Source organism: Lissotriton helveticus, chromosome 3_1 (assembly GCF_964261635.1).
Source record: "Lissotriton helveticus chromosome 3_1, aLisHel1.1, whole genome shotgun sequence".
Taxonomy (NCBI): Eukaryota; Metazoa; Chordata; class Amphibia; order Caudata; family Salamandridae; genus Lissotriton; species Lissotriton helveticus.
This window is the reverse complement of record NC_136061.1, coordinates 319,029,912-319,056,517: the sequence shown is the minus strand read 5'-3', so window position 1 is coordinate 319,056,517 and position 26,606 is coordinate 319,029,912. Positions and strand designations below refer to the sequence as shown.

The window sequence follows — 26,606 nt, the reverse complement described above, 5'->3', positions numbered from 1 at the left end:
GTTAGAACCCCAACAAATCCTCCGATACCGTCCAGCGGCGTTCAATCGCACTGACGGTGCTTTATTTCACAGACCCTATATTGATACTAATTTTTCCCGCGCGTAAACCCAATTAGTGAAAAATCAGGTGGTTCCCGATAGTTCTTTCCAGTAGCGCCATCTTAGGCAAGGTGGCGGCCGTAGTCGCAAACATAGAGAACGAACTGCCTCTTTTTGTTTTTTTAAATATCTTTATTGCTTTTTATTTTTTCCGGTACAGTAGTTCACAAGCATCAATATAGTTCACCTTGGCAATAGCATCACTTTTTTTAGAACACAGTGTACGTAGATCAAGGCATTTCCTTCTCACAATATTAGTGTTATTCGTGGTCATAATGTAAGGTAACTTATGCATTTGTGAGTCACCTTGGGCTCCTACAGCCCGCACAGTCTGCCATCTCCAACTGAGGGTCAGAGTCAAGGTGTTTGGTGCGCCTCATCATAGTTGCGAACGACAGTGCGTGAAAATATCAATGTATATAGACCAAGGATACCCATATTCGGACTCGGCACTTGAATTGCATCAAACAATGTTTCATAAGCAATTGGAGCAACATACATGTAATTGTCAAGTCCGTCCATTAGATATTGTCTTTTATAACTAGTCAACCGCTTTTAACAACAACAAATGTTAAATCAAAACAAAAGAGACCTCAAACGACCGAGTGTATATGTGTTTAGTGTGCTATCTGGGTGCAATTGTGCCTAGGCTAGCATGTTGGTGCCGTGTGTGGGCTGCCACTTCTGCTTCCCATACATACAATGGTCATTGAGATGATGTATGATAGGAGCTATTTTCGTGCAGTGTCATGGAGGGGTGTGTGGGCTTCGCCCAGTCCAACAGCCGCAGTGGGAGTTCCACTTAGAGCCAGCGAGTCATCTACGTCTGGGTGGCTCATTAGGTGTCATACTCAGCCCGCTGCGCGGGGATCATTCGTGGCGTGGCGTCAGAACGTGTGAGAGTTCTAAGCATGTTGTCCAAGGTGTGTGATGGGATACTTGTGCAGTCCTGCCGTTTCTTCCCTGTGCAGGGTGGTACCCTCCGCATGCGCCCAGACCTAGAGGGACTTCACCCAATGCGATACCTCGGTGGGTCCCTGTGTTTCCACCTCTTAGTTATAAGTCGTTACGCTGTTATGAAGCCCAGATCCTAAAACCTGGAGCTTGCCTTATTAGTCTTGGTTCTCTTGTATAACCCCAGGATGCAGACCTCCCACGTGAGGGGTACCTCAGTGTTAGTGCAGTTAGCAAGTGTTTCCGATATTGCACTCCATTAGTGTAAAAGTAGGGGACAAGACCACAGCATATGTAGTAGATCAGCCTCTAGGAGATGGCATCTCGGGAATTCAGAGGTGTTGATGTTAAAATATGTGTTGATCTTGTCTGTGTAATATGTAAGTTTGTATGAGTTTGAATCACTAGTTTCGCGGTATGTATGTGGCACCAGCCAGAATGCGTTCCCATTCTTTATCAGTCCAGGGTCGGCCTCTGTCTTTAGCCCAATATGTGCAGAGTCTCTGTAATGGCTTCAATACATGGCTAAGCAGGGCCTGCACCAGTCAATGAATCACATGGGATCCCTCCCCCATCACATGCAGGTACTGCAATAACTGATGTGTCAGCGGCTTGTTAGTCATATAGCCCCATGCTAGTGTAAGCGTTCGCATAATGGCTGCGTGTAGAAGGAACTGGCCCACCGGCAATCCATCATCAGCCGTTAGTATCGCAAATGGCAATAAGATACCGTCTGTGTACAAATCCCCCAGCGTCTCCACCCCTACTTCAACCCAGGGCCCCAGCATCACGTCCGTTATAGGGTCTCTGCCTCTGGGCGTCCCGAGAAGTGGCAGCACCGGAGCATAACAGAACGGACTGCCTCTTAACTCACGAGGATTTAACCCGTGTCGCTTGTCAAATCAATGGGCGCCATCTTGAGACAGGAAAAAATTCCGATAGAGAATAAAAAATAAAAAGCGCATATTTTTTTCTGGGCTACGCTTATTTGTGGTTTCTAAACATGAAGATTTCTTAGTTCCTCCTGCCCCACAAGTTTTAATATTAACTACGTACATAGTGCATAATAATTATATTAAATGAAACTCCATGTAGAAGACAAGCCAATGCGCATTTATCTCACTAAAAGTTAAATTAACGAAGGAAATCCAAGATGTTAAAAACAGATTGTGTCCATATAGATCACAGGTCTTCAAACCTTTGGGTGCCGAGACCCCCCTGTCAACATTTTCAGTCGTAAGGACCCCCTCCTGACAAACATTTCTAAACCTGTAGGCAGGGCTTCTGGAATTACAAGGCAGGTGAGGACCAAATTACACGAAAGGCTTGACTAAATTATGTGGGAGGAAAATGTAAATAATGTTATGTGATGCCACGTTATTTTGGGATAGAATTGCTTCATTATTTTTACATTTTTTGCACACAATAACACAGAGGAAAGATTTCACCCCATCAGTACCAGTTTATAACCAAAATACAACAATTAACATCAGAAAGATGTCTAGTCAACCTTTGTGATGGGCTTTCCACTCTGCAGGAATATGTGCTGCCACATTAGAAGCTCACCTGGCTCTGGACGGGAGCAGCAGGGGTCCCTTAAAACACTGGTGGTCTTGTGCAGAGTTAAGCAATTTACCCATGCCGCTTACATCTCACCCCCTCCCGTCCATCCCTCTCTCCTCTCCCAACCCCGTATCCCTATCTCATATTTTCGGCATTTTCTTTCACCCCTTTTTAGGTTTCGGCCTGGCCGTAGCACTGCGAAGCAGTGCTCCGCACAGGGCGAAATCTTATGTCCTACAGTATGGGGCTTCGTCCCGCCTCTGTCTTCCATTGGCTAGCTCCATAAATGGAGGCTAGCCATTGGAAGAGATTGGCTGTCAGTCACTATTTCCCCGTCGGAACGCGATTCGGGGGCGTTTCCGTGTCTTTTTTTAAGTCCCGCCCTCTCCTCTTCCCATTGGCTGGAATTTTACCTTCCAGCCAATGGGAAGGGGAGTCCACGAAAAACACGCCACCGAATCCCTACAGGGCGCGCTGTGCTTTCAGTCGACAACTCGTTTTCGGGAGGCGGTAGACTCCCGAATTTGAAGCCCAAAAAGGCTTCCTTTTATCTATCTTTCGCCTAGAACTGTATCTGCTTTAATTATCAGTGACTATATTACCGCCGCCGGAAGAAGTCCAGGTGAGTGCTTTGTTTAATTTTCTTGCCTTCCTGCCCCCCCCCCGCTGTCCGTTCCCGTCCCCCCTCCCCCCGCTGTGTCCCGCCTTCACAATACGCACTAATTGGCAGCCCATTGTTGCGGGTAGTTCCTGGAGGTTGGCAGAGAGCGGAATGGCACAAAGTCTGCACTAAACCTCGCCCATGAAGTAGCTTGCCGCTAATCAGGCCTGGAGGTGCACAAACAGAGCACTGTGCTATGGCTCCCATCGCGCCCTCCCCCTGCCAGTTCTTCAGCCAAAGAGAGAAGGCCTTCCCTTCTTGTGCTTTTAATGTGACTCCTTTCATGGGCATGGAATACACTTACAGTCAATACCCGGCTCTGATAACACGCGTGAAAACCTGTCTAAAAACATGCAAAGTCTTTCTTATTCATGTGCTTGACATTCACCGATCGAACAGCCGTAATAAAAGAGAGAATAATTATCACCTAACATGGACCTTGCTAGGTGCGCAGAACTATGTTGGGAAATAACAAAAAAACTCGACAATGAGGCACATTGAGTGGAAGAGGCTTCTAGTCTGCACAAACGTGAAGCATTCAATCACAGCATGCCAGCAGCAGCATGAAAACAATGGAGACGGACAGAGATCCATATCATTTCAATCGTTTGACGAGCAATAAATCCAGGTGTTTTAGACACTAGAATCCGTGGCTACAATTTCACCCTGTTCCTCCAGGCAAAAAAACATAAACTAATAACTTGCTCATTCTAGAACCTCTTTCATCTTTATTTCTGCGACTCTGATTCGCTTTTGCGGTTTGTGTATGCTAAGTGCAGCTTCTTTGCACATTTTTGACATCCGCCCCGCGTGCAGCAGGTCACCGGGCATGAACGCGCCAATTTAAAAAATATGACCAACCGTGAAGAGAAATGTGGCATCTAAACCGAGCGCTCAATGCCCAGAGCACATTGTTGTCTTTACAGAATTGCTGATTTTGAAGGTGATATCATCTGCAGAAGTGTCTAGCTCGAAATGAGCATTTTAATACAGCTGGTCACATATTGAATGAAGTAAATACAACTGCTAAACTACCACTTCTGGAGCCTCCATTTTGAAAAGGTGACGTAAACACGTCAAGTTGAATTCAGTCACGTTTCTAAATTTGCTTGACAGGCTGCTCCGTAGCCCGCATTTTATTTAATGAAATATGCTCCGGCAGACAAAGGCCTCCTCTGTGTTTGCGCTTGTGAGAGGAGTTGAAAGAAATATTGCCCACCCTCGACTCTGCTCCCCTCTGTGGTGATGAGGCCTATACGACGGCCTGACAGGAAGGTTTACCAAAGCCCCTCAAAGAGAAGGCCTTGTGAGCTCAACCCCACACAGGCGAGGTGCCAGCCGGTCAAAAGGGCAGGTCACGCAGGTTGCAAAAGACAATCGGGTTCCCAAAAAACTGCAGAGAAACGGCATGACCGGGCACGCCGACTACCTTCCCGGGGTGAAAGCTCATTTCACCGAGCGGCCCTGGGCACTTCACCAGCCCAGACACAAAAATCCCCAAAACACTTAGGAATCTGTTTGCGTTCGTGTCCACAGAGTAAAGTCGCAAAGTCTATCTCAATCGGCTGATCTGTTTGTGAAGACGAAGAGGAAATTGCGGAGGGGATGGGGGAACGGTGGGAGACGACAGATAGCCATGGGAAGGAACTTAACAGAGCTGCACTTTATTCTTTTTCAGAAGTATCAATTTTCAGGTGTTAAGTGGTGAGTTAACTATACACCTTGTTATGGCATATGGTGAAATCGGATTATTGCAGTCATCTGTCACTGTCAGGGAGTTCAAATAAAGCTCCTCGTTTGAAAGCCTGCTGTCATTTTTCCGCTGACTCGTGTCGGAAAGTTCATTGCCACTTTTACTTTAAAAAATAGGAGATGAAGGCAAGAGGTCAGGAACCAACAACCCACCTGGGCTCATTGCTTACATGAAGTCATTATTAGGTGGACCGAGACAGCTTATTACACCAGCAGCCCGCGGTCTTGTGTAAACTTAGAGGCCTTCTGCAAAATTCTGTGTATTGACATAAGCAGAAGACATCTGTGCTAATTTCTGAAATACAACTTTAGTGTTCATAATCCCGCCTTGTCGCAAAAAATTAAGCGGCGCAGGTGTGTGTGTGTGTGTGTGTGTGTGTGGCTCTGGGTGTGTGTGTGGTAGTAATTGCTGTCTGCTGAGCTCGTCCGTAGGGTACAATAGGTCTCACGTTTGCGAGAGATTAAGCTATTGGCAATGTAAATGACAATGCCATTTATTTACCTGTTTTCAAAACCAACACATAAATACAAATTTTGTCATTTACAATGCCAATAGCTCTAACTTTTCCAAAGGCGAAACTGTTGCATTGTAAATGCTTGTTACAACTTCTAAACTCTCCCCATTCAACTTCTCACTTCACCCTTAATCAGCTCTTGCCATTCTGTCTTTTCACTGCCCTCATCTCTAACAGTTTCTCGCATTTATCTCATGGCCTCTCTGGCCCGTCACCTCCCGTACCCATCTGCACTTCTCATTCACCTCAAGTTTCTCCATCCAAATTGTTGTCTATTTGTATCTTACACCTCTCCAGTCCCCCTATTCATCTTTCACATCTCAACTTTGTTCTTTCACACCTTCTTGAACAAATGTCACTCTCCCCTGTTACATCAGCACCAGTACTTAATTAGAGCAGGTGGTTTCCGGTGCTCCGCACTGGCACCTAATTGTGCACACTGGCCCTATGACCGTCTGCCACATGGTGGCTTTGTCTGTGTAATTTAGAGATGAGCAGAACAGCTGTTTATTAATACAATATACATTAAAAACGATAAACTCCTGACATCCATGCCATTCTTATAGCGTTGGGGGCTTGAAATAGTCACACTTGTACAGTGTTATGGTTGGTAGTTGCATAGGTATTGTCATTGGCCGCACAGGCAAGGCAGTGGGTGGGTGGTTAAAGTTGCAGTGGCACCAACAATGCACCTCATCTCTCTGTAGCACATTTCTGACAAACATTTTTTTTTATAGTGCTACGCATAGTTTACTCACACTCAGTTCTGTGATCTGCATAGTACATATTATTTGTAGCAGACACATTAACCCTCTGCACTCTGTGGATGAGAAGAGTGCACGGTGAGCGATGCAACAGTATGAGAGTAGGGAAAGAAGGGTGACTGCAGGGTGAGTGAGGTGGCCATATGAATTTGGGTGTGGATATAAGTGCAGGGTGGGATGAATGAATGCATGGTTAATGATGGGCTTGTTTGAGCGAGTTGCAAATTGAGCAGTGAGGGGGCAGGTGAATGAGGTGTCACATGAGTGCAGGATGAGTGCAGATGAGTAGTGTGACTGCAGGCTGAGGTTATTGCAGTGTGATCACTGTGAGTGCAGGGTGAGAGGGTGAATGATGTGAGTGCATGGTGATCAGTGTGAGTGCATTGTGATCGCTGTGAGTGCAGGGTGAGCGTGAAAGTGAAGTGCGAGAATGAGAAGGTTTGTTCTCTGAATGCAGGGTGCATTTCCAGACACTTGAAGTAACTCAACATATTATTGACGGCGGCGTAGGGTTTAAGATATAAGTTAAACTATTATGACATTAATCAGGGATCGAGGGTGGAGGAAATAAATAATATGCTGATCTTGCAACACACTTCCAGTCCTATGGTTAGGGTTGCCTGCTGATTATTTTGATGTCCCAGACGGTACAAAAATAAGCAGTCACCTAAAGCTGTATATTTCAGCACTCATCTGTGCATACTGGGAACAGCAAATCTAAATAGAAAGCACTTTGAATTGTGTTCTAGGGCTGCCTCAATGATACATGACTGATAATTAAAGGGAACAAAGACAGAAAAGTCACATTACGAATTTATTTATTTATGCGTTTTTATATAGCGCAGACTTTACCCGAAGGTGTCAGAGCGCTTCACAATAGGAACAGTAATGATACATGAGGAGAAAATTACAAGTGAACAAATTACAAAAGCAAACGTTAAGTTATATGAGGCAAAAGTGACAATAGTGAGCAACCAAAATACAAGAGGTGGCAAACGGTACATTACAGGAGGAAAAAGTGATATGTGTGCAGGTTACAAAAGCGTATAAAGTACAAGTAGAGGTATAATACTGCAATAAATGGCAGACACTCCAGCACAAGAACAGACGTTATGTAGGCAATGGTGGCACTTGTGCAAGTATCTAAAGCAAACAAAATGTGAGAGGTAGCAAACAGTGTGTTACAAGAGAAATTGCTGTTATTTTTTTCTTCTGGCAACCCTACTTTCTATTTCTTTTCATGAAATGCATTCTCACATTATTGCAGTAAATGTAAAATACAAATTTGAGGAAAAGGCTGAGTTGGGGCCCAGGGAGGACTGGAACTATAAAAAAAAACTAAGCCTCAGTAACCAGTTTTCAAAAGGTATGTAAATATGCAAATGGTCTTTAACGACCTGTGAAAAACTCAGGGGTGCCGGGCTGTGCTGGAGATAAGACTGCACACACAGCCCAGCACAGCTCACAGCAGCTCGAGCTGAGACACACTACGAGGGAGGTGGGGGGCCGAATCCCTGTAGTCAGATGGGCCCGGGCATAAGTGTGATCGGGAATGCGCGACCCCTTTCCATCACTCCACGGCCCCCCTGGGGGTCGCGCCCCACACTTTGAAGACCCCTGATATAGATGAATGGTTTCTTACGTATATGAGATCACTCATTACCAATGGGGGCATAAGGATATATTATTACGTCAACATCAAAACCGCAGTGCTATGCTAAAGGAAACCTACATATGTATAGTATGCAATTAAACCAGATTTTATAATTTTCATCAAATTATGATGGTTTGGAAGGCTAAACTCGGAAAGATAGACTGTGATTATATTTTTTGTGTTATAAATTCAATTGTTCATATACATATAGTGAAACCAGATTGTTATATGAAGACATCTTGGGGATTATATGATGGCATGTTCCCAAGGTATCTCTAAATTAAGACCCTTATTTACTGTATCTAATGAAAAAATCCCAAAAACGTGACGTTTCTTCCTTGTTTCTGAGCACTGACCCTCTCTTGTTAGGATTCTCTCTAAGATAACGAATATCGTCAGGGGTGTGGTTATTCTCTAGAAAGTGAGAGACCATTGGTGCAGCCCTTTTTTAGTCATAATGTCTGATTTATGTTCAGTTAGTCTAACATTAAGTGTACGCGATGTCTCGCCCACATAACCTTTATTGCAAGGGCAGATGAGCAAGTAAATAATATTCTTAGTTATACACTTACTCATGCCCTTCAACATAATAGTTTGTTCATTAAAGTGCAATTCTTTAGTCTCTATCGCTAGAGGGCAAACCTTACAAGTACCGCATTTAAAGTTGACATCTATCGGATTCTCTGTATTGGCTCTTTTTGGGGTGGCATGTGCTATCTGACAACCAGATCTTTTAAATGTTTGTTTTTGCGATAAGCAAAAAGCGGTTTCAATATTTTATCCTGTTTAGATCTATTTACATTAAGCAGATGCCAATTCGAGTACACAATTTGTCGAATGTGTTTATTCAAAAGCGAATGACGTGTCACATAAACTAATTTGGCCTCTTGTTTTTGATGTGTACCTTGTAAGAGATGTTGTCGATCAAAAAACCTAGCGCGTTTGTATAACTCTCTAATTAATCTGTGAGGCGATAGTGGTGACACAGAAGTTAATCGTAAAACCTTTTGAAACTTGTTATAAGGCTGATTAAGATCCTATACATAGTGCTTCTCTCTACTAAGTTACTAGTCTGAACTCTATAAAAAGGAGCCACGCCACTATTTCCCCTTAGGTGGGTGATGTCCAGACTCGATGTTATTGATTTGTACGCATAATGTGCGTAGTGAACTGTTCGATATGGTTAACTAAATAAGCAAGTCACCTTGAGGCGATGTGCCGTTAACATGTGCCTTTAACATGTGCCTACAGCATAGTCATGATGTTTTAATGTCCCTAGATCTTCTTATATGGTTAAGATCGAGTTGCTTTATGTAAGTATGTAAGCAGGTTACTATAGTTAGTCGCCACGGAGGAGAGAAGCTAGTGTTGCTACTTCTCCTTGGTTGCCATGTCCTTAGTGTACTGTTTGGGTGGGGAGGGAGGGTTGGGGTTGTGGGTGGGTTGGATGGGATTCTTGGTTTCATTGGTAATTTTTTATTTGTCTTCAGTTGGAATTTCGCCTTTCTTTTCCCCTATATCTTTGTCCCCCGGCAGCAAAGCTCGACGACTAGGCACTGAAGAGGATGTGCACAACAGGTGCAAGTGCAAGCACATGTACTACTACACAATGATGTTGTGGGGACTTGACCCTACCATAGTTAGGATTATAGCAACAAACTCTGGTCACAATGTGTATAACATAGAGCTAGGCGCACCATTCCCGCTCCTCTTTCATGATGGCAAATAAGCAGAATATTAAGATAGTTTTTCTTAATGTCAAGGGAATCAACCACCCCATCAAAAAGAGAAAAATCCTAGATTATCTGCACAAACAAAAGGGAGACATCATATTATTACAGGAGACTAAAATTGACTCTCCACAATTTAATTAAATGAAAAACAAATGGTATAGTGAGGCTATTGGGTCTGACGCCTTGGGGAAAAAGAATGGAGTTCTTACACTCATTGATAAAAGAGCGAACATTGATGTCCTATCAAGTGTTGCAGATACTAAGGGTAGAGGTGTCTCGACCAAACTCTCAAAAGACGGGAGGGAATTTTATGTTACCAATGTTTATGCGCCCAATAAAGATGAGCAAGATTTCTGGAAGGAACTCTGCACACATATTGACACAATACCTGACACGACGACGCATATTTTAGGCGGAGACTTGAACCTCCCAATGGACCCTATCCTCGACAGGGACTCGCGCTGCCCATTTAGTTCAACCAATTCACATAAAGCGCTGCCCATTTCGTTCAACCAATTCACATAAAGCACTCCTCAATCTCTGCAAGCGCTTTAATCTGGTAGATTCATGGAGAATGATGAACCCAACAGGCAGAGACTATACATTTTACTCTCCACCACATGGCTCGTATTCACGCATAGACTATTTACTTGCATCGGCTCACGCCACTGCAAACATTGAGGTCACTTCCATTGAACCACGTGTAGTCTCTGACCACTCATGCATTTCAATGTCTCTGGCAATACAAAGCGGGGTCAAGAGGTCAACTCTATGGAGATTCAACAATGCAGTATTACAAAAAGCAGACAACAGGGCGGCAATAGAAACAGCCATCAAGGACTATCTGACTCATAACAAGAAAGGGGACACCACAGACCTTACAAGATGGGAAGCACTGAAAACTACAGTCAGAGGTGTAATAATAAAGTTAAGGTCAGCCATGAATAGGGACGCTAATTCCACTCTAACACGACTTGAAAAGGAAATGGCAGCATTAGAACAACGCGCCTGGTCAGCTCCCGCATTCACTGCCGGTAGCCCATATGCCAGAAGAGCCCTAAATTGCCTTCTGCCGCCCTGCGCGAGTCAGGCGCAGCAAATCCCGTCCGCTGGTCAGATTCAAGCCACGATCAGCATCCGACCATTGAATGAATATCCGGAGTCCCTCTAGCCTCGCTTGCCTGCCTGGCTAAACTCACTGTGTCCATCGACAACTCTGTCCTGATGACGATCCCGACTAAAGGGGATCGATACGCCGTCGACTGTACAGCTTGATTTATACGACGCATATCACGTTCTGTGCTCCTGTAGAAATAATTGTTTTCCAAGTGACTGTAACTTGTTTTTCGGAGCCTCTAATTGATGTACATATTTTGCTCAATGCGTCGCCAATGCTGTTGTTTTTAAGCACTTGCACATTCACTTCACTAATTGTATATAGCACCTTGCACCAAGTGTCACTGGGTTGTCACAAGATCCGGTCTGTACAGTGCTGTTTAAACTGTATTTGCATATGAAAGACTTTCCCCTTTTGCTTCTTGGTAAATAATACTACCTCTTCTAAAAATCAATTGACTCCTTGTTTCTGATCTTTTCATAATGCTGGTTGCATACACCTTTGAAATTGTCTCTACATAATACCTGTTGGGAACTGTTTTTGCCTACACGATACACCCATCCCAACGAGGTTTATGGGTTTTCTCCTGTTATTCCTATACAGCATTAGAACAACAGCATATAATAAGACGTCCTAGACTTCAATGACCTAATGAATAAAAAATATGAATATAACAAACTAATTAGTGAACGAGCAGGGGTCTGGATACAACACCAGAAAAACTTCAGACTGTGCCACAACAACAAAGCTGGTAAAAGCCTTGCTTCTTACCTAAAATTCAAATTGCAACAGAATTCCATCAAAAGTATTGTGGACAGATCAGGGACACCACACTCAGACCCCAACAAAACTGCTGAAATCTTCAAAGATTTATATAATGATTTATACAGCAAAAATAAAAACATTGATGGCTCTAAGTTAGGGTGCTTTCTAGAAAAATGTAAACTCCCAACCCTTTCGTCAAATGAACAAAACGAACTGAACCGCCCAATATCCAAGGAGGACATACACCAGGCCATTAAATCCCTCAAAACTGGGAAAGCCGCAGGCCTTGATGGGTTTAGTGCTATGTTCTACAAAAACTTCTCGAATGAACTGACAGAACCACTACAGGATTTGTATGAGCAGTTCGCCACTAGTGGAAAAATCCACGGCACCCCTGCAGAAGCCATCATTGCTGTCTTGCCAAAAGATGGTAAAGATCCCACGTCTCCGAAAAATAATAGGCCAATAAACCTGATCAATCTTGATTGCAAGATATATGCCATGATCTTGGCCAAAAGAATCCAAAAAGTATTAACTCAACTGATCCATCCATCGCAAGTAGGGTTCCTCAAGAACAGATTATCCAGTGATAATACGCGAATGCTTGCGCATATCCTAGAAAAAGCAAAACTGACTAACTCCCCCACGGTGGCCGTGACCCTAGACGCCGAGAAGGCCTTTGACAAGGTCGACTGGGACTATCTAGAAGCAACACTGCGTAAATTTGACTTGGGAACCGACTTCATCCGTATGGTGATGGCCTTATATGCTAAGCCTTCGGCAAAAGTAAGAGCAGGTGGTTGCCTCTCAGATTCATTTGAACTGAAGCAAGGCACAAGACAAGGCTGTCCCCTCTCCCCCTCGTTATTTCTTCTGGCGATTGAGCCCTTCTTATACTCTCTAAGAAACAACGACCTAATTAAAGGAATAGATTTTGGAGGAGTCATAGTTAAAATCTTGGCTTACGCAGACGACGTTGGGGAAAAAGCGATTCCGGCACTGATGTCCTCTATTGCGGAGTTTGCGGAAGTGTCAGGATATAAACTTAATAAAGACAAAACAGAGGTAAAACTGCGTAACAATATAGGCGGGAAAGACATCCTAGGCAATTCCGGACTATGCTGGCAAACGAAGAGTTTTAAATATCTTGGCATTGAATACGAAAAAGACCTCACCAGTACTCTCAAAATTAACGAACTTGCCTTATATAAAAAGATATCCTCTCTGCTAGACGGGTGGTCCCCGAAATTCTTATCCTGGTGGGGCAGAGTGGAAACTCTAAAGATGATGATTACGCCACTCATAAATTATTTAATAAGTATGTTACCAATGTTATTGTCGAAGGACTTCCTCTCCAAAATACACAAGATTTTTAACGTATTCCTATGGCAAAAAAATAAACCAAGAATCTCCCTGCGTAAACTCCAACTGCCGAAAGACAGAGGAGGCGTAGGTTTACCAAACTTTAGATACTACCAGACGGCCTATCTGTGCAAGCAGGGAGCAAATTGGTTTCAGACGTTTCAGGACTACACTCCGATATGGTTACAGGTCGAAAAATCAATCATTAACAACCTACCGCTTTCCGCTATAATGACTATGGACGCCACAGCCTTCTCCCATTCTAAATACGTGTTTCTTAATACTAAAAGGGCCCTCCTCAATCTAGAGAACCTTTGTAAGGCAAAAGTAAAGTTCTCCAAATCTAACTTAACATCATTCTGGTTCAACCCGGCTTTAAAAGATGACGGCCAACTCCTCTTTTGGGAACACTGGTCTGGGTTGGAAATAAATCTAATACAGGATATTTACGAATGATCCTCGCCTCTAACCTTTGCCACCTTACAAACTAAGTTTAATCTCCAACCACTTGACTTTTACAAATTCCAACGCCTCAAAGCACTTGTATCTGCCAGAGCCATTCAGCCACAGAATCCTTCACTCTGCCATAAACTGACACAACTCATGTCCATGGGCCATATGGTGTCGAAAATGTATAAGATTCTGTCTCCTATACCTCAAAAAACACATAGAAAGTGTGAACGTGACTGGGGAAAGGAGCCTACCTCCTCTAATGTGGCTTTTGACTGGGATAAAATACACCTTACACCCTTTTGTAATAAGATATCCCCGATAATGTCACAGACTAAATTCATGTTGATAAACAGGTCATTTTTGGACACCAGAAAAACTCTTCAAACTCATAGAAAGTCCACTTTGTTGGAACTGCAAGTCAGACGTGGGCGACATCGCACACATGCTCTTTCACTGCCCGCTGCTGGGAAAATTCTGGGATGAGTTCTATGACTACATTCAGCGTACCTTCCATTATAAACCACCCAGGGAATTTGCGTATGTTCTACTGGGGGCAATTGATCCGAACATAATAAGAGACCACGACAGTCACCTGTTAGATCTCATGATAGCACTGGCTTGCAAGGTCGTACTCAGTAAGTGGAAGAGTGCTTCCGAAGTCTCTTTCAAAATATGGCAGGAGTGGCTGACGTCCCTCAGGGGAGCGGACAATGACATCCTCCATTCATCCCCTTGGAAAAAACCCCATGTTAAATTGTGGAGTTTACTGGACTCACTGGAACTCTCTTATGAGCCGCCTTAGACACTCTATCTCGCATTAAACTTGTGAAAGCCTACCGATATCTGTACTTGCTCTGTGAATTTGCAGTCTTCTTCTTCTTCTTATATACGCACTGTTCAATAATAGACTTTTGCTGCCTGACCTCCCCCCCCCCCTTCCTTCCCCCCCTCCCCCTTCCATTATTACATGGTCCCAATATGTTGGGTATGGATGGTTGACAATATTTCCTCCCCCCTTCCCTAGTGCCCATATAGAACTATGACACGCTCTTGTTAAGCATTACTGATTTTCAGCATTACATCTTTTGTCTTGTATGCATTACATGCTCTCCCACTCTCTGTTATACCATCCGTACACCTTTATACGGTTCAGTATTTTGTTGTCAATCGATGACTGATCTTATTTTATAATTACAGTTTGTATATTTTTGTGTATTTTTGTGTATCTTTGTGTATTACTTGCAATATTTGCATTATTTGTATCATTTATATTATTTGTATTAATTGTATCATTTGTATTTGTATTTTCAATAAAAAAAGGATCTGAACATAAAAACCTAGCGCGTTTGTATGACTCTCTAATTAATCTGTGAGGGTAGCCTCGATCTTCAAATCTTTTCTTCATGTCTATGGCGCTGATATCATAGTCCTCCAACTTTGTACAATTTCGCCTCAAGCGTAAAAATTGACTAAAAGGGATACTATTTTTTTGAGGGGTTGGGTGAAAGCTGTCTTAGTGCAAGAGAGTATTACGAGCAGTGGGTTTGATAAAAAGATCTACAAGTAATTGACCACATTCATGCTTAATTAGGATATCTAAAAACTCCATCTGTGTATTGCTCACATGAGATGTAAATTTTAAATTGATGTCACAAATTTAGTCATGCAGTAAACTCACTCAAGGTTTCTTCATTGTCGTCCCATATAAACACAATATAGTCTATATATCGCGACCAGTGGAATACAGACTCGAAAAACGGGGCCGCTTCATTGAAAATGAATTGTTGGTCAAAATGGGCCACATAGATATTAGCTATGGTAGGGGCGCAAGATGCGCCCATACTAACCCCTTTTATTTGCCTATATAATACTCCTTGAAATTCAAATACATTCTCCTCCAGGATAATCCGTAGACAATCAATGAAATTGGCATTACACTCAATGTTGTACAAGTCTATAAACCAATCCACTGCTGCAATGGCACCATCACATGGTATGTTTGTATATAAACTTTCAACATCTAGTGTCACCAACCATTGTCTGTTAGCTTTAAGTGGTGTACCCGCCAATAGATTATTAATCTGCTGTGTATCCTGGACATATCCTGGAAATTCTTGTATGTACGGCTGTAAAATAGCATCAAGATATTTGGATAATGGTTCCGTAACGGAACCTATGATGGTAACAATTAGTCTAAAGGGGGGTCAATTTCGTTTTTGTGCACTTTGGGTATACCGTATAGGCTTGCTAGCCTAGGGAACTCTATACTCAAATTCTTTAGTACTGATGTATCCATTTTGTAAAGCTTTAGAGCTAAGTCTGTCTATCTTATTTTTAAACTTTGCGGTCGGATTTCTAGTTATTTTAACATAGAATGTGCCATCACTCAACATTTCATCAATTTTATTAATGTAGGGTATAGTATCTAGTATAGCTATTCCGCCCCCTTTATCGCAGCTTTTTATCCTGATATCGCTAGAGCATTTAGATTTTTTCAAGGCTTCATGTTCTTCTACTGAAGTATTGAACTGTGTTTTTGGTACATATTTTGTGACTGTTATTAACTTGTTGAATACCACCTGTTCAAATATTTTAATCTCTGGGGTAACTTGCTCTAATGTTGGCGTAAAAATAGATTTCTGTGCCAATCCAGATCTGTTAGTCTCAGAGGGGACATTCTCTATATTGGTGAAGTAACAATTTAGCCGAATCTTACGAAAAAAAGCCATGAGATCATTGAACAATTCAAACTTATTCAAACCTGAATGCGGTACGTATGATAACCCTTTAGAGAGGAGAGAATAGATTGCTTCTTTTGGTCTTAATGTACTTAGATTAAAGATGGGTATAACCTTCATTGTCTCCAATACCGGACTTTCCGGGTTTCCAAGTATTGATTCTGTTTTGCTGGTTGATGGCCCCGGAATTGTCTGGTATTGGGCACAAGGCTGATACTGTTGGCCAGGTTGATATTGTGGCTGGTATTGAGGTTGCCAGTTCCCTCTGTTCTGGTTGTGTCTCCCTAAAAAAGGATGATATCCTTGATTGGAGCGCAGAGTAGAGCTATTACCTCTATTTTCAAATGTTTTCATAGTGCCATCACTATCAGAGTTCGATGTATCAGAAAAAGTGGTGACCTTCTTATTAGACTTCGAAATTCTGCTGGTAAGGAAAAGAATCTTGTCCCACGGAATCAGATTGAGTATAATAGCCATCAGCGAGATAGGGATAAACATTCTCTCTGCTGAAAAATCTTATATCTTTTTTTAGTTTCTCTGTTTTGCGTTTTGTAAGATAGTCACTGAAGCGATTGACCCTGATGCTGTCTTTCCAGTCACCACAAATCTTCACCCACTCACATGCATCCAGCCATAAGCCACAGATTCCGAAATTGACAGGATATCGAAACACTTATAAATACAATTTTATTAATAAGTTCTTTATCACAAGTGCATCAAATTAGCTATTCCTAAAAACATGGATCATAGAAAATTTCTAGTATAATCTGTTAACACTATCGATGCTACAGCAATTCATCCTCTGTGCTGCAGATCCATGTTTCCCATTGTTCATGACGAGCTCAGCTCGTCATGAGCACACAAGCAGTGTACTGCATGACGAGCTGAGCTCGTCATGACCATGGAAGGGGTTAATCTGTGCGCCCAAAGGGAATTGACATTGAGTCATACACGGCACCCTGTCCTTTTTGGGTTCTGTAGTGCTCCTCTCACTGTATTCTAGCTACATGCAGGACCTAGAAATCATTGCCGGGCCTAACTAATGTTGTCCTGTATCAGTTCTGTGATCCTCTGTAGGTTGCATATTAGACTGATACAGCAAGAGCTGGGTCAGCATTGAAGACCACACTCTGCTGTGGTGGAGATTCCCAAGTAGTCTCCATACCAGTCTTCCATTCCAACCCACCACAGTCAGAATTAGTAAGATACCGGATGCATTGGTGAAAAGATGGGTGCTCACGTACAAGAATTGTCAACAAGACACCTCGGATCAGGAGGTGAAAAGTCACTCTAAATAAACATTGTGTAGCTGTGAGCCATCATATTATGCTTACAAGCTTTTCTTCCAAGACAGACAACCCGACCATGATATGCTACATTGTAACACAGGGCGACACTATGTCTTAGTCTAGTTACTTCAGCAGAATTGTTTTTGCATGTCTTAGCTGTCTGTTGATGTATCAGGATCTAGATGGATACGACTAAAGACTTTAGTGTTTTGGATCAGTTGTTTGTTTCATTTAGCCACCCAGGTAGTGGACATTAATGTCTTAGCAAGGAATTCCTCGATGGCTGGCATCCTACATTACATTTTTCCACAGTAAAGCTAAGTCCAAATTTCAAGCCAGAATGAGGTAGCATTCAGTGAGAAGCATGGCGAGGCTGGAGTGTCTATATGAGATTTTTGTCATGCAGCCTCATGGAAAAGCAGGCATACTTTCACCAAACACTGCTGCTTGGATGTGGATGCTGCAGCCAACGTAGCAACACTTCAGTAGATTCAGTATTTCTACCTAATCTGTTTCAAAAAAGGAGAGCCGGTTTCCACTTTATTCATATTCAGTACTGCTTGCTATTCTGATTAAAGATCCAGTGCTGGAGCAGAAATGAGATACTTACCTGTAACATCAGTTCTCTGATATTGGTATCTTCAATATATACACATGCAACCGGCCCTCCTCCCCTGTCTTAGGCTCATTATCTATTCTGTGTATCCTTCACAGTCGGCCGGAGGCATGGCTGGCGCTGGGGGCATTGTCGCCTTGATCGTCGCTGGGGAAGGTAGAGCAAGGTCGACCAGTGCTGATCCGGATCCAGGCCTGGATCCACAGGGGCCCTCTGGGACCGGAGCAGCCAGCAACGAAGGCCCAGGGCCCCCGACAGACTCAGCGGGCCCGAAGGCACGCCAGTGGTGTCGGGCTGCCCAAAGATTCGATGGAGGGCTCCGTAGTACTTACGAAGCTGGGCAAGGGGCCTTACGAAGAGGAGTAGGAGGCGCTCCCGCTCCCAGAAAGGGAGGGAGGCGCAAAGTTATCCCTGAGTCAGGCACCGGAGTCGGAGCCTTAGAGCAACGACGCTCCGGGTACTGCGTCGCGTCAGCCGACTGACCGGGAGAAGGCAAAGTGCAACGATGCTACTTTGCCTTCTTCTTGTGCTTCGACTTACCCAACGAGTGTGAAGATTTGGACCTTCCTCTCGAGCTAAACCCGGAGTGACGTGGAGCCGACTGCAGGGCCTCCAGAAGCTTTCGGGACCGCTTCGCAAAAACTTAAGATTCATGGCCCGACAGTCGGAGTACGACTTCGGGTCATGGTCAAGCTCCAGGCACCAGAGGCACACAAGGTGCGGGTCCGTCACAGATATCAGTTTGTGACAGACCTCGCAGGGCTTGAAGCCTGTCCGACAATGGGACATCCCTCACGCACCAGGAGTCAAACACTTGAAACAGAAGTTGACAAAAGTAAAAAAAAATGTAGTCAAAAAGTGACTTGGGGGCAAGCTCTCTCCAGATCTGCGCTAGGCTGGTGCGGAAAAAGAAAGAACTGATATCGTCCCATAGGGGCAGCGTCTAAGTAGATACTGCGATGCCATCCTGGCGACTACGACGCAAACTAAGGACGCGGAGTTGACCGACACCACCTACCGACGCGCAGTGGTACTGCTGAGGAAAGAATTCTCCGGATCCAGTCTGACGCCTGGGGATGATTCTAAGGTTATGAATCTATAACTAATAACTGTATTTTAATGTTACATAGTTACCAAAGGTAAGTAACTTGTTCTTCCACCCCAGCTCCACGGCCAGCATCTTTCTCTCTCTCATCACAGCCTGAGTAAGATCCAGGGTTCTATCCAATATCTGACCCCGAAGGGACTTCTGCACGATCCCACCAATGTTGTGCTATGAAATTGCTAATGCCCAACTTGCCAATATATAGCTGGATTCTAATCCCATGCTCCTACGAGAGCAGACTCCCCCTCAGTGACTTTATAATCATTTTGCCTCCAATTCTCACCAAAGTTTGCCACCACCCGAATATGATGATGGTGGGGATGAGAATAATTTACTCCCTCATTATGATAGTGTTTAGAAGGCCAGTGGAACTGATCCTTTCTTGATACAGGGTTGAACCTCCAGCGGATGAAAGAGCTTCATTTGCAGAGGTTATTCGACATGCAGCTAAGGTCTTGTACCTACAGCTACCCTTTGTTGAAGTTAACACAAATGTCCTTACTGAAGTCTAACAGAACTGGGCAAGCCACATTTGAACCCTTTCTCCCTTTCAATGAAGCCCTCAATTACACCTTATTAGACACCTTGTCAAAGCCCTGTTTCTGCCCACTGGCAAATAAGCACGTGGCCAGATATCGCAGACCAGCGCTCTGACCCTGTTTTCCATGCTAAATATCCTACTCAAGAGAGTCTGTTTTTCAAACTTTAACAAGCAAAGTGAACCCCCAACTCATTCCCTACAACTCCCAAGTGTAGGAGCTTTTAAGAGGATTGAGGAAAACAATAATTCTATTTGGTTAACCTAGCTTTGAGGTCAGTAAATGCAGTTTGTTGGTCAAATATATGCACACCGTCTGGGGCATGGCCAGCGAGATCTTTTCATCGGTTCTGGAAGAACTTTGAGGCTCGTTGGCTTGAACGATTCAGGATTGTCAAGATTCAGACAAATACATGATTTGTGCTGGACTTGATACAAATGATTGTCTGCAAAGGGCGGTCGCACTAGTGTCGTTCTCCCCTGCCATGCGTGGATGTGCTCCACAGGATTCTCTTGAGACATGCAGGCATCTCTAATTGATATTCCCTTCAATGGCTCGCATCTATTTGTTAAAAAAGCAGATTTTGCAGAGCAAGTTTTCTCACCAGTTTAGGAAATTCCGGGGCTTCTTTATGGGGACGGTGTATAGCCAACCTCCAGTCGCTCCAGCTTCAGCTGCAATTCTCCCAGTCCTTTTGAAGCACGGAATGGGGATCTGCAGGCCACCAAGGGCACCAGTCATCTTTCCTTGCAACAACAGACACCAAGCTGCGTACAACCTCCCTGTGGGTAGCAGTATCCAGCACTTTCTTTCAGGGTGGTGATCTGCCTATCTGTCCATCAAATTGTCCAGCATGGCTAGATCCTACCCTTCCGCTAAATCTTCCCCCCCCAATCAGAGCATATCTTAGTCCATTATGAAACAGTCCATTCTGTTGCAAGAGGTACAAGTCCACTGTCCAAAGGAGGCGTTGAGAGTGTTTTTCATTCATATAGGACAGGGTTGCTATTCTCACTATTTCCTTGTGCCTTTAAAGGGTGGGGACCTTCCCCCAATCTTTGATCTTTCTCCTCTGAATGCCTCCCTGCTGAAGGACAAATTCAAGTTACCCCTGCTGGCCTAAATTCTGTCTGCTCTGGACCCTTGGACCTGTATTTTGACTAAGCCTGGGTGGAGTTCGAAGTGCAAATAAAATCTCTGCCACGCTATGTGGAGCTCCGCAAGCGGTGGAGTGCATTAGAAAAATGCAGTTTGCAGTGATTTTCAGAGCCGGGTGTTCCTCCGTGCTGTGAAATTATGGCGAACAGCACAATGCACAGCGCAAGTTGCTGCACGAGTAGATTTCTCAAACGCACAGTTTCTCAAAGCGAGCGGTTGCAAGCATATGCGGTCACTCGCATTGAGAAATCCGCTTGTCCGCGTTGACAAATCTCGCCGGGAGGTTGATTTACCTTGCTCACGCCCACCAACTTGACATTGACTAGCGCAAATGAGGAAAATGTTTAGAGGGTGGCTTTTCCTCGCCCAAGCTCGCCAAAATGTTGACGAGCGTGGAAAAAAACTCCGGTCTGCTGTGCAGAGCGGAGTTTTTTTTGGAACTCCACGAGCCCAGCGTAAGTCGGAGTGCGGAAAACTCAGCAAACTCCGCGAGCGGAGTTCGACGCACAGGCTTAATTTTCACTTACCCAAGCTGTAGTTGCATAAATCTTACCTGTGGTTAAAGGAAGGCCTAAAGCATTTCCAGTTTGCCTTATTTCACTTTGACCTCTCCAGTCAGATGCCATTCAGATTTCGGATGAAAACCATAGGATGTACAAGAGTGGCTGCTCTATTGCAATTTGTCCCAGAGCAAGGCCCTCTCCTTTCCCCCTCCCAAAGTTGAAAGTGACGACGGATTCATCACTGCTGGGTAAGGGAGGTCATCTGAGGCCTCTCTAGCAGAAAACCTTCTCCATATCAATCTGCTTGGGTTGTAGGCTACTCACTTTACTCTGAAGGCTTTTTTGCTGTCCATCAAGAGGAGTCAGATAAAGGCTCTTGCAGACAACAACATAGCTATGTGGTATTGTTAACAAGCAAGGCAAAGTGGGTCATGACTCCTGTACCAAGAGGCTCTGCTTCTCTGAAGTTGGCTGCAACTTCAGTACATTTCCCTGATCGAGAACCACCTTGCCGAATCCGGGGTGGGCAAGCTCAGTCAGCTGCATTTGGTGGATCAGGAAGGTCTCCTGCACTCTGAGGTGGTGCAGGGGATTTTCTGGCATCGGAGAGAACCGTGGGTTTGGATTTTTACCGCAGTCATGAATGTGCAGTATTAAAGGTTTTCCGTGTAGAGTTTTGTTGAAGACATTCACTAGGAGATGAATTTGAGCTAGAGTGGAACTCTGGACTCCAGCATGCTTTTCCACCCCTACCTCTCCTGCCCTGCGTTCTGGATAATGTCAGGCAAGACTGGGCCCAAACCATTCTAGGGACTCAGGATTGGGTTAGGAGAGTGTGCTACCAGAACTTCTGGACATAAGCATCTCTCCTCCTTCAGGCTACCTCTTTGCGAGGACCTTCTGTTGTAGCAGCAGGGCAGGGTCTTCTATCCAAACTTGCACAATCTACACTTCCATACATGGAGATGACGCAACAGTGTGTTGTGTTCGATCTTCAATCCCAAATTGTGGATTTTATCCTTGCTGCTAGACACCCTTCCAAGAACACCCATTTATGCCAAGAAGTGGGGCGAATGTGTGGCCTGGTGTGGAGTTTGCAAGATTGACCCTTTACAAGTCAAACTGAGGTATATCTTGTTTATTTTGTTTTTATTTAGCAAGGCATTGTAATGGGCAGTATTAAAGGTTATGTGGCTGACCTTTCAGCCTTTTTGTGTTTGCTGGACTAAACATACTTGTTTAAATAACGTATTGTCATGTGCTTTCTTAAAAGTCGGACATATGTACCCTGCCAAACCATTTGTGATGCCACATTGGGACCTTGATCTTGACATTTCTCTTGTGTAGTCTCAGACAAACTGGTGCTGAGGATTTGGGCTGTCTTCTTGGCAAAAGTTGTGAATCCTTTTTACTCAGGGCAATCTGTCACTCCACAAGTGTTATTTGCCCCTCCTCACCCTTTGAAAGAGGAGAAGATACTCCATCTGCTGGACCCCAAAAGGGCTCTACTACATTGATAATACCAAGGAACTCTCTGTGGATAATCAACTTTTTGTGGACTTCTCGTGGTTGAAGAGAGAGAAGGCCGTTTAGAAGAGAACTCTGTCAAGTTGGATAATCATCTGCATTAAGATCTGCTACGAATTGGTCTAAAACCAGGGCAAATATGCTACCACTGGCTTGGCACAAGGACTATCTGGCTTTTATACCTGACAGGCTGTAACATGGGTGCTGGTGCGCACGTTCACGAATCACTACTGTCTTGACTACCAGAACCAATGGGAAAGACAGTTTAACTGCTCGGTCCTATAAGACGTTTTGTCTGAGTCCGCTCCACAGACCCTCCACCTTTTGGAGGGACTTCTTGGTTAGCTCTTCTAAAGGTGTAGAATCTGCAGTTCGAAGTATCCATTAGATAGGCACGTTACTTACCTTTGGTACCTCTCTTTCTGGTGGATCGTCTATGTAACTGCCTATTCCTTGCTGACAGCCCAATTCCCTGTTCTGTGGAATAGCCTCTTTTTATCATTTAAAAAGGTCTCTATTTCAGATCTGCACACTGGTACTGGCAATTGTTTTACGCTGTGCATCTGAAAGAGTCAATCCAGAAATTGATCTCGGGCGTAGAGGTGTCTCTTGTATGCGGCTCTGCTGCGTGTACAGAGCCAGCGTGGAGATACACTGTGCCACTTGACAGTGCCCTGGAGTACTGCTGAAAAAGCTTTTGGATCCAGTTTGGCACCTGGGGAATATTGTAAAGGTGAGGAATCTGCGTTTATATCGTTTATTCACTTGAAAGCGCTTCACCCAAGGTGTGCAACTTGTTAGTCTGAGCAATGCTCTAATTTTCTTTACCAGGGATTTGCCTAGCTAGCGTGTTTCTCTCTTGGAATGATTTAAATAAGCTTGATATAAGAGAGCTCTGGAAATATTCCCATTAAATTTCAAGCCCTTCATCGTGCTCGGGTCTGAAGAACAAAATCTTTTTCCAGGTGCATTATCTCTTTAATTGGAGAACAAAACTTGCAGTTTTCTTGTAGTAACAAGATGCATGCCAAATAGACAAGTTAGCACACCTGGCTTTTCAGTAGAAATGTCAATTTCAGAATCCCCAGCTATGTTTCTTGTCCTGAAACATTAACTTAATCATCTCCAAGTGTGCTCTTAGAGCTAGAAAGTTACAAAGCGGAGTCAAATAGGAGGGAGAGTAGGATAACAGAGTAATGTAAAATGATCTTCATTTTTTATTTTCAGCGGCAGAAGGCTATTATGGTGCAAATAGTGATGAATGTGCATGTCTGGCTTTGCTAATGTAATTGCAGAATATGGTTCTCATTTATTTTGTTTTTTGTTTTGCAGAGATATTGTCACACTGGTCTCACGGCTTATGCTAATCTTTGCTCCCTTCCATTTGTTCGATGCAACTGCTGTGAGTATTTATTATCTACAGTATGAAATGCTTTCTTCTCTTTCAACACACTGAATATCCCAATGGGTGGAGGAGGCGTAATGTGTGTCTGTGTTTCATAATTCATTCTCAGGGGAATAGAAGGCCTGTGGGCTCCGAAAGTAAAGTACCATAGGCATGCAAAACTGAAAATGTTACCCAGACAGATTTTGTGGAAGGGTAAAACTCAACCACTCCAAAACCATGGTAAACTGCAAGAACTTTACATATACACTAAAATTACAGAATCAGGAGCAGGGAGTTTTACTGAGCAAGAAAGCCACCTTTTCTTTGTCAAGGGGCCCACTCTAAGTACAAGTTACAGTGAAGTCTGTCTGCAAGAGGCTGCTAAGGCTGTCTATACCAAAACTACAAAAACTGTCCTTGTATGTGGATAACACATTTAGTTCTTTAGAGTTGAAATGAAAGTAGAACGGTCTTTGTCTTTTTTCACCTGAATATCTAATATCTTTTACCTACATACAGCCCAAGACATAGAGCACCTGCAGGCTGAATTAACTGTTGATATCAGCACACATGCAGAGGACAAGAGTGCATCCTTCATTAAAGATGAGGAGGTGGAAGAGGCTGTTGAAGTTGTTTGGCTCGGTCTCCCACTCTTTCCCCTGATTTTCTGTGCTAAGCTTTCTTGTTCAGCTGAAGAAGGGTGGAAAAGCAATATTTAGGCTGCCTGTTCCATTCCCCTTAAAATCGTCTCCTTAGTCATCTAAAGAGGAGGGCTAAAAAGGAATTGGCTACATGTAGTGATCTGATAGAGACATCTAGCCGCAGGTTCCTTACCTTTGAACTTCCAGGCATCAGGCTAGATCCGGAAGATTTTTCACAGCAGTACCCCTGTGCGCTGGTAGATGGCGTCGGTCGACTCCACGTGACATCCGCGTCGTCTATATAACCACCACTCAAGCGCGCTAACATCCGTTCTTTTCTTTCCTCGCCAGCCAGCGGCGATCCGTTGAAGAAAGTTACCCCTGTCATTTTCTGAATTTTTTTTTTTTCTACTTTTGTCAACTCCGTTGGTGTTTTTAGGATGTCTAATAAGAAAACTTCGGGGTTCTATCTATATGGCGACTTTCACCGTGCCATGTTGGTTATTGACCCCCATGTGGTTTGTTTGTGGTGCGTGGAACGCGACCATGACTCCAAGTCATGTTCTGACTGCCGGGCCATGGCACCGAAGGCTTTGAGGGAGCGATCCCTAAAGCTTCTTGCGGTCTGGCGTCCGGCACCCCAGAGGTCACTTTGTCGGTCCAGGTCTTGGTTGAGAGGATGGTCTGAGCACCGCTTCGGCAATTCAAAGTCAGGTAAGAGGCACCACAAGAAGAACAAGATTTCTAAGCGTGCTTCGAATTTGTCCCGCCCATCTCGTGATGTCACAGAGGAACCTCAGCTCGAGGCCCCGTGCCGCGGAGCAAGTGAATAGGTCGGCTATGTGTTTCCCTCCCTTTTCGGCGCCAGGAGCGACCCCTGGCCAACCCAAAGATTTTTATGACGCCATGTACGTCATATTTGGGCGGCCTTACCCTGCCGGTGTGCCTTCGGGCCCCGCAGGCTCAGAGGATGGAGGGGTCCCAGTGGATCTCGTGCCGGCGGTTCCAGGCCCTGCTCCCAGCCTCGGAGGAGACCCGGACCGACGCCAGGCGCACCTCCACAGCAACCTTCCCTGGCATCGCTTCTGGCACCGAGGTCCTCAGCGGCACCTCCTCGATCCTCATTCCTGACAACACTGAGCCGGTCGGGCGCTCCCCGACGCCAAGACAGGCACGCACGGAGCCGTACAGCTCCATGCCGTTCTCTCTGCCCTATTCTGAAGGTGTAGGGATGGGGGAAAAGGATGGGAAGGGGAAGCAGGATCCCTTAGAAATCCTGCAACAAGACTGGTATGAGGAATTGGGTGAGGCCAGTGCTCTGGACACATCCCCAGACTCTGGCATGCTTGCATCTTTTGCCATGGTGGTGCGTAGGTCTGTGGAGGTCTTCTACCTGCAGCTTCCTACAGTGGCAGTCAACACAAACGTCTTGACAGAGGTCCTGCAACCTGGGGTCTCGAGTTTGGAACTCCTACTGCCTTTCAGTGAGGCCTTGACAGACGTCCTTCTGGGGACATGGTCCAAACCCATCATAGGGGCTCCTGTGAGTAGGACGATCGCCCGTAGCCATCGCCCCGCACCTGGTGACCCACTTTTTCTCACCATCCACCCCCCAAAGCTTAGTGGTCCAAGCTTCCACGTCCCAAGGCGCATTCCCTTCCGCACCCCCTGATAGGGAATTCAAGAGGCTGGAAAACTTCGGAAAGAATCA

General features: G+C 44.5%; 1 protein-coding gene across 6 annotated transcripts in view; it reads left to right on the top strand.

Annotated features, from left to right (window-relative positions):
* The window catches only part of LOC144822411 (multidrug and toxin extrusion protein 2-like), an 877,798-nt gene that overhangs the window by 465,451 nt on the left and 385,741 nt on the right, over positions 1–26,606 (top strand). For all 6 annotated transcript variants that reach the window (XM_078679885.1, XM_078679890.1, XM_078679888.1 and 3 more), the window contains one exon: positions 24,200–24,269. In XM_078679885.1, coding sequence (XP_078536011.1) covers positions 24,200–24,269 — 70 coding nt within the window. The remainder of the gene's footprint in view (positions 1–24,199; positions 24,270–26,606) is intronic.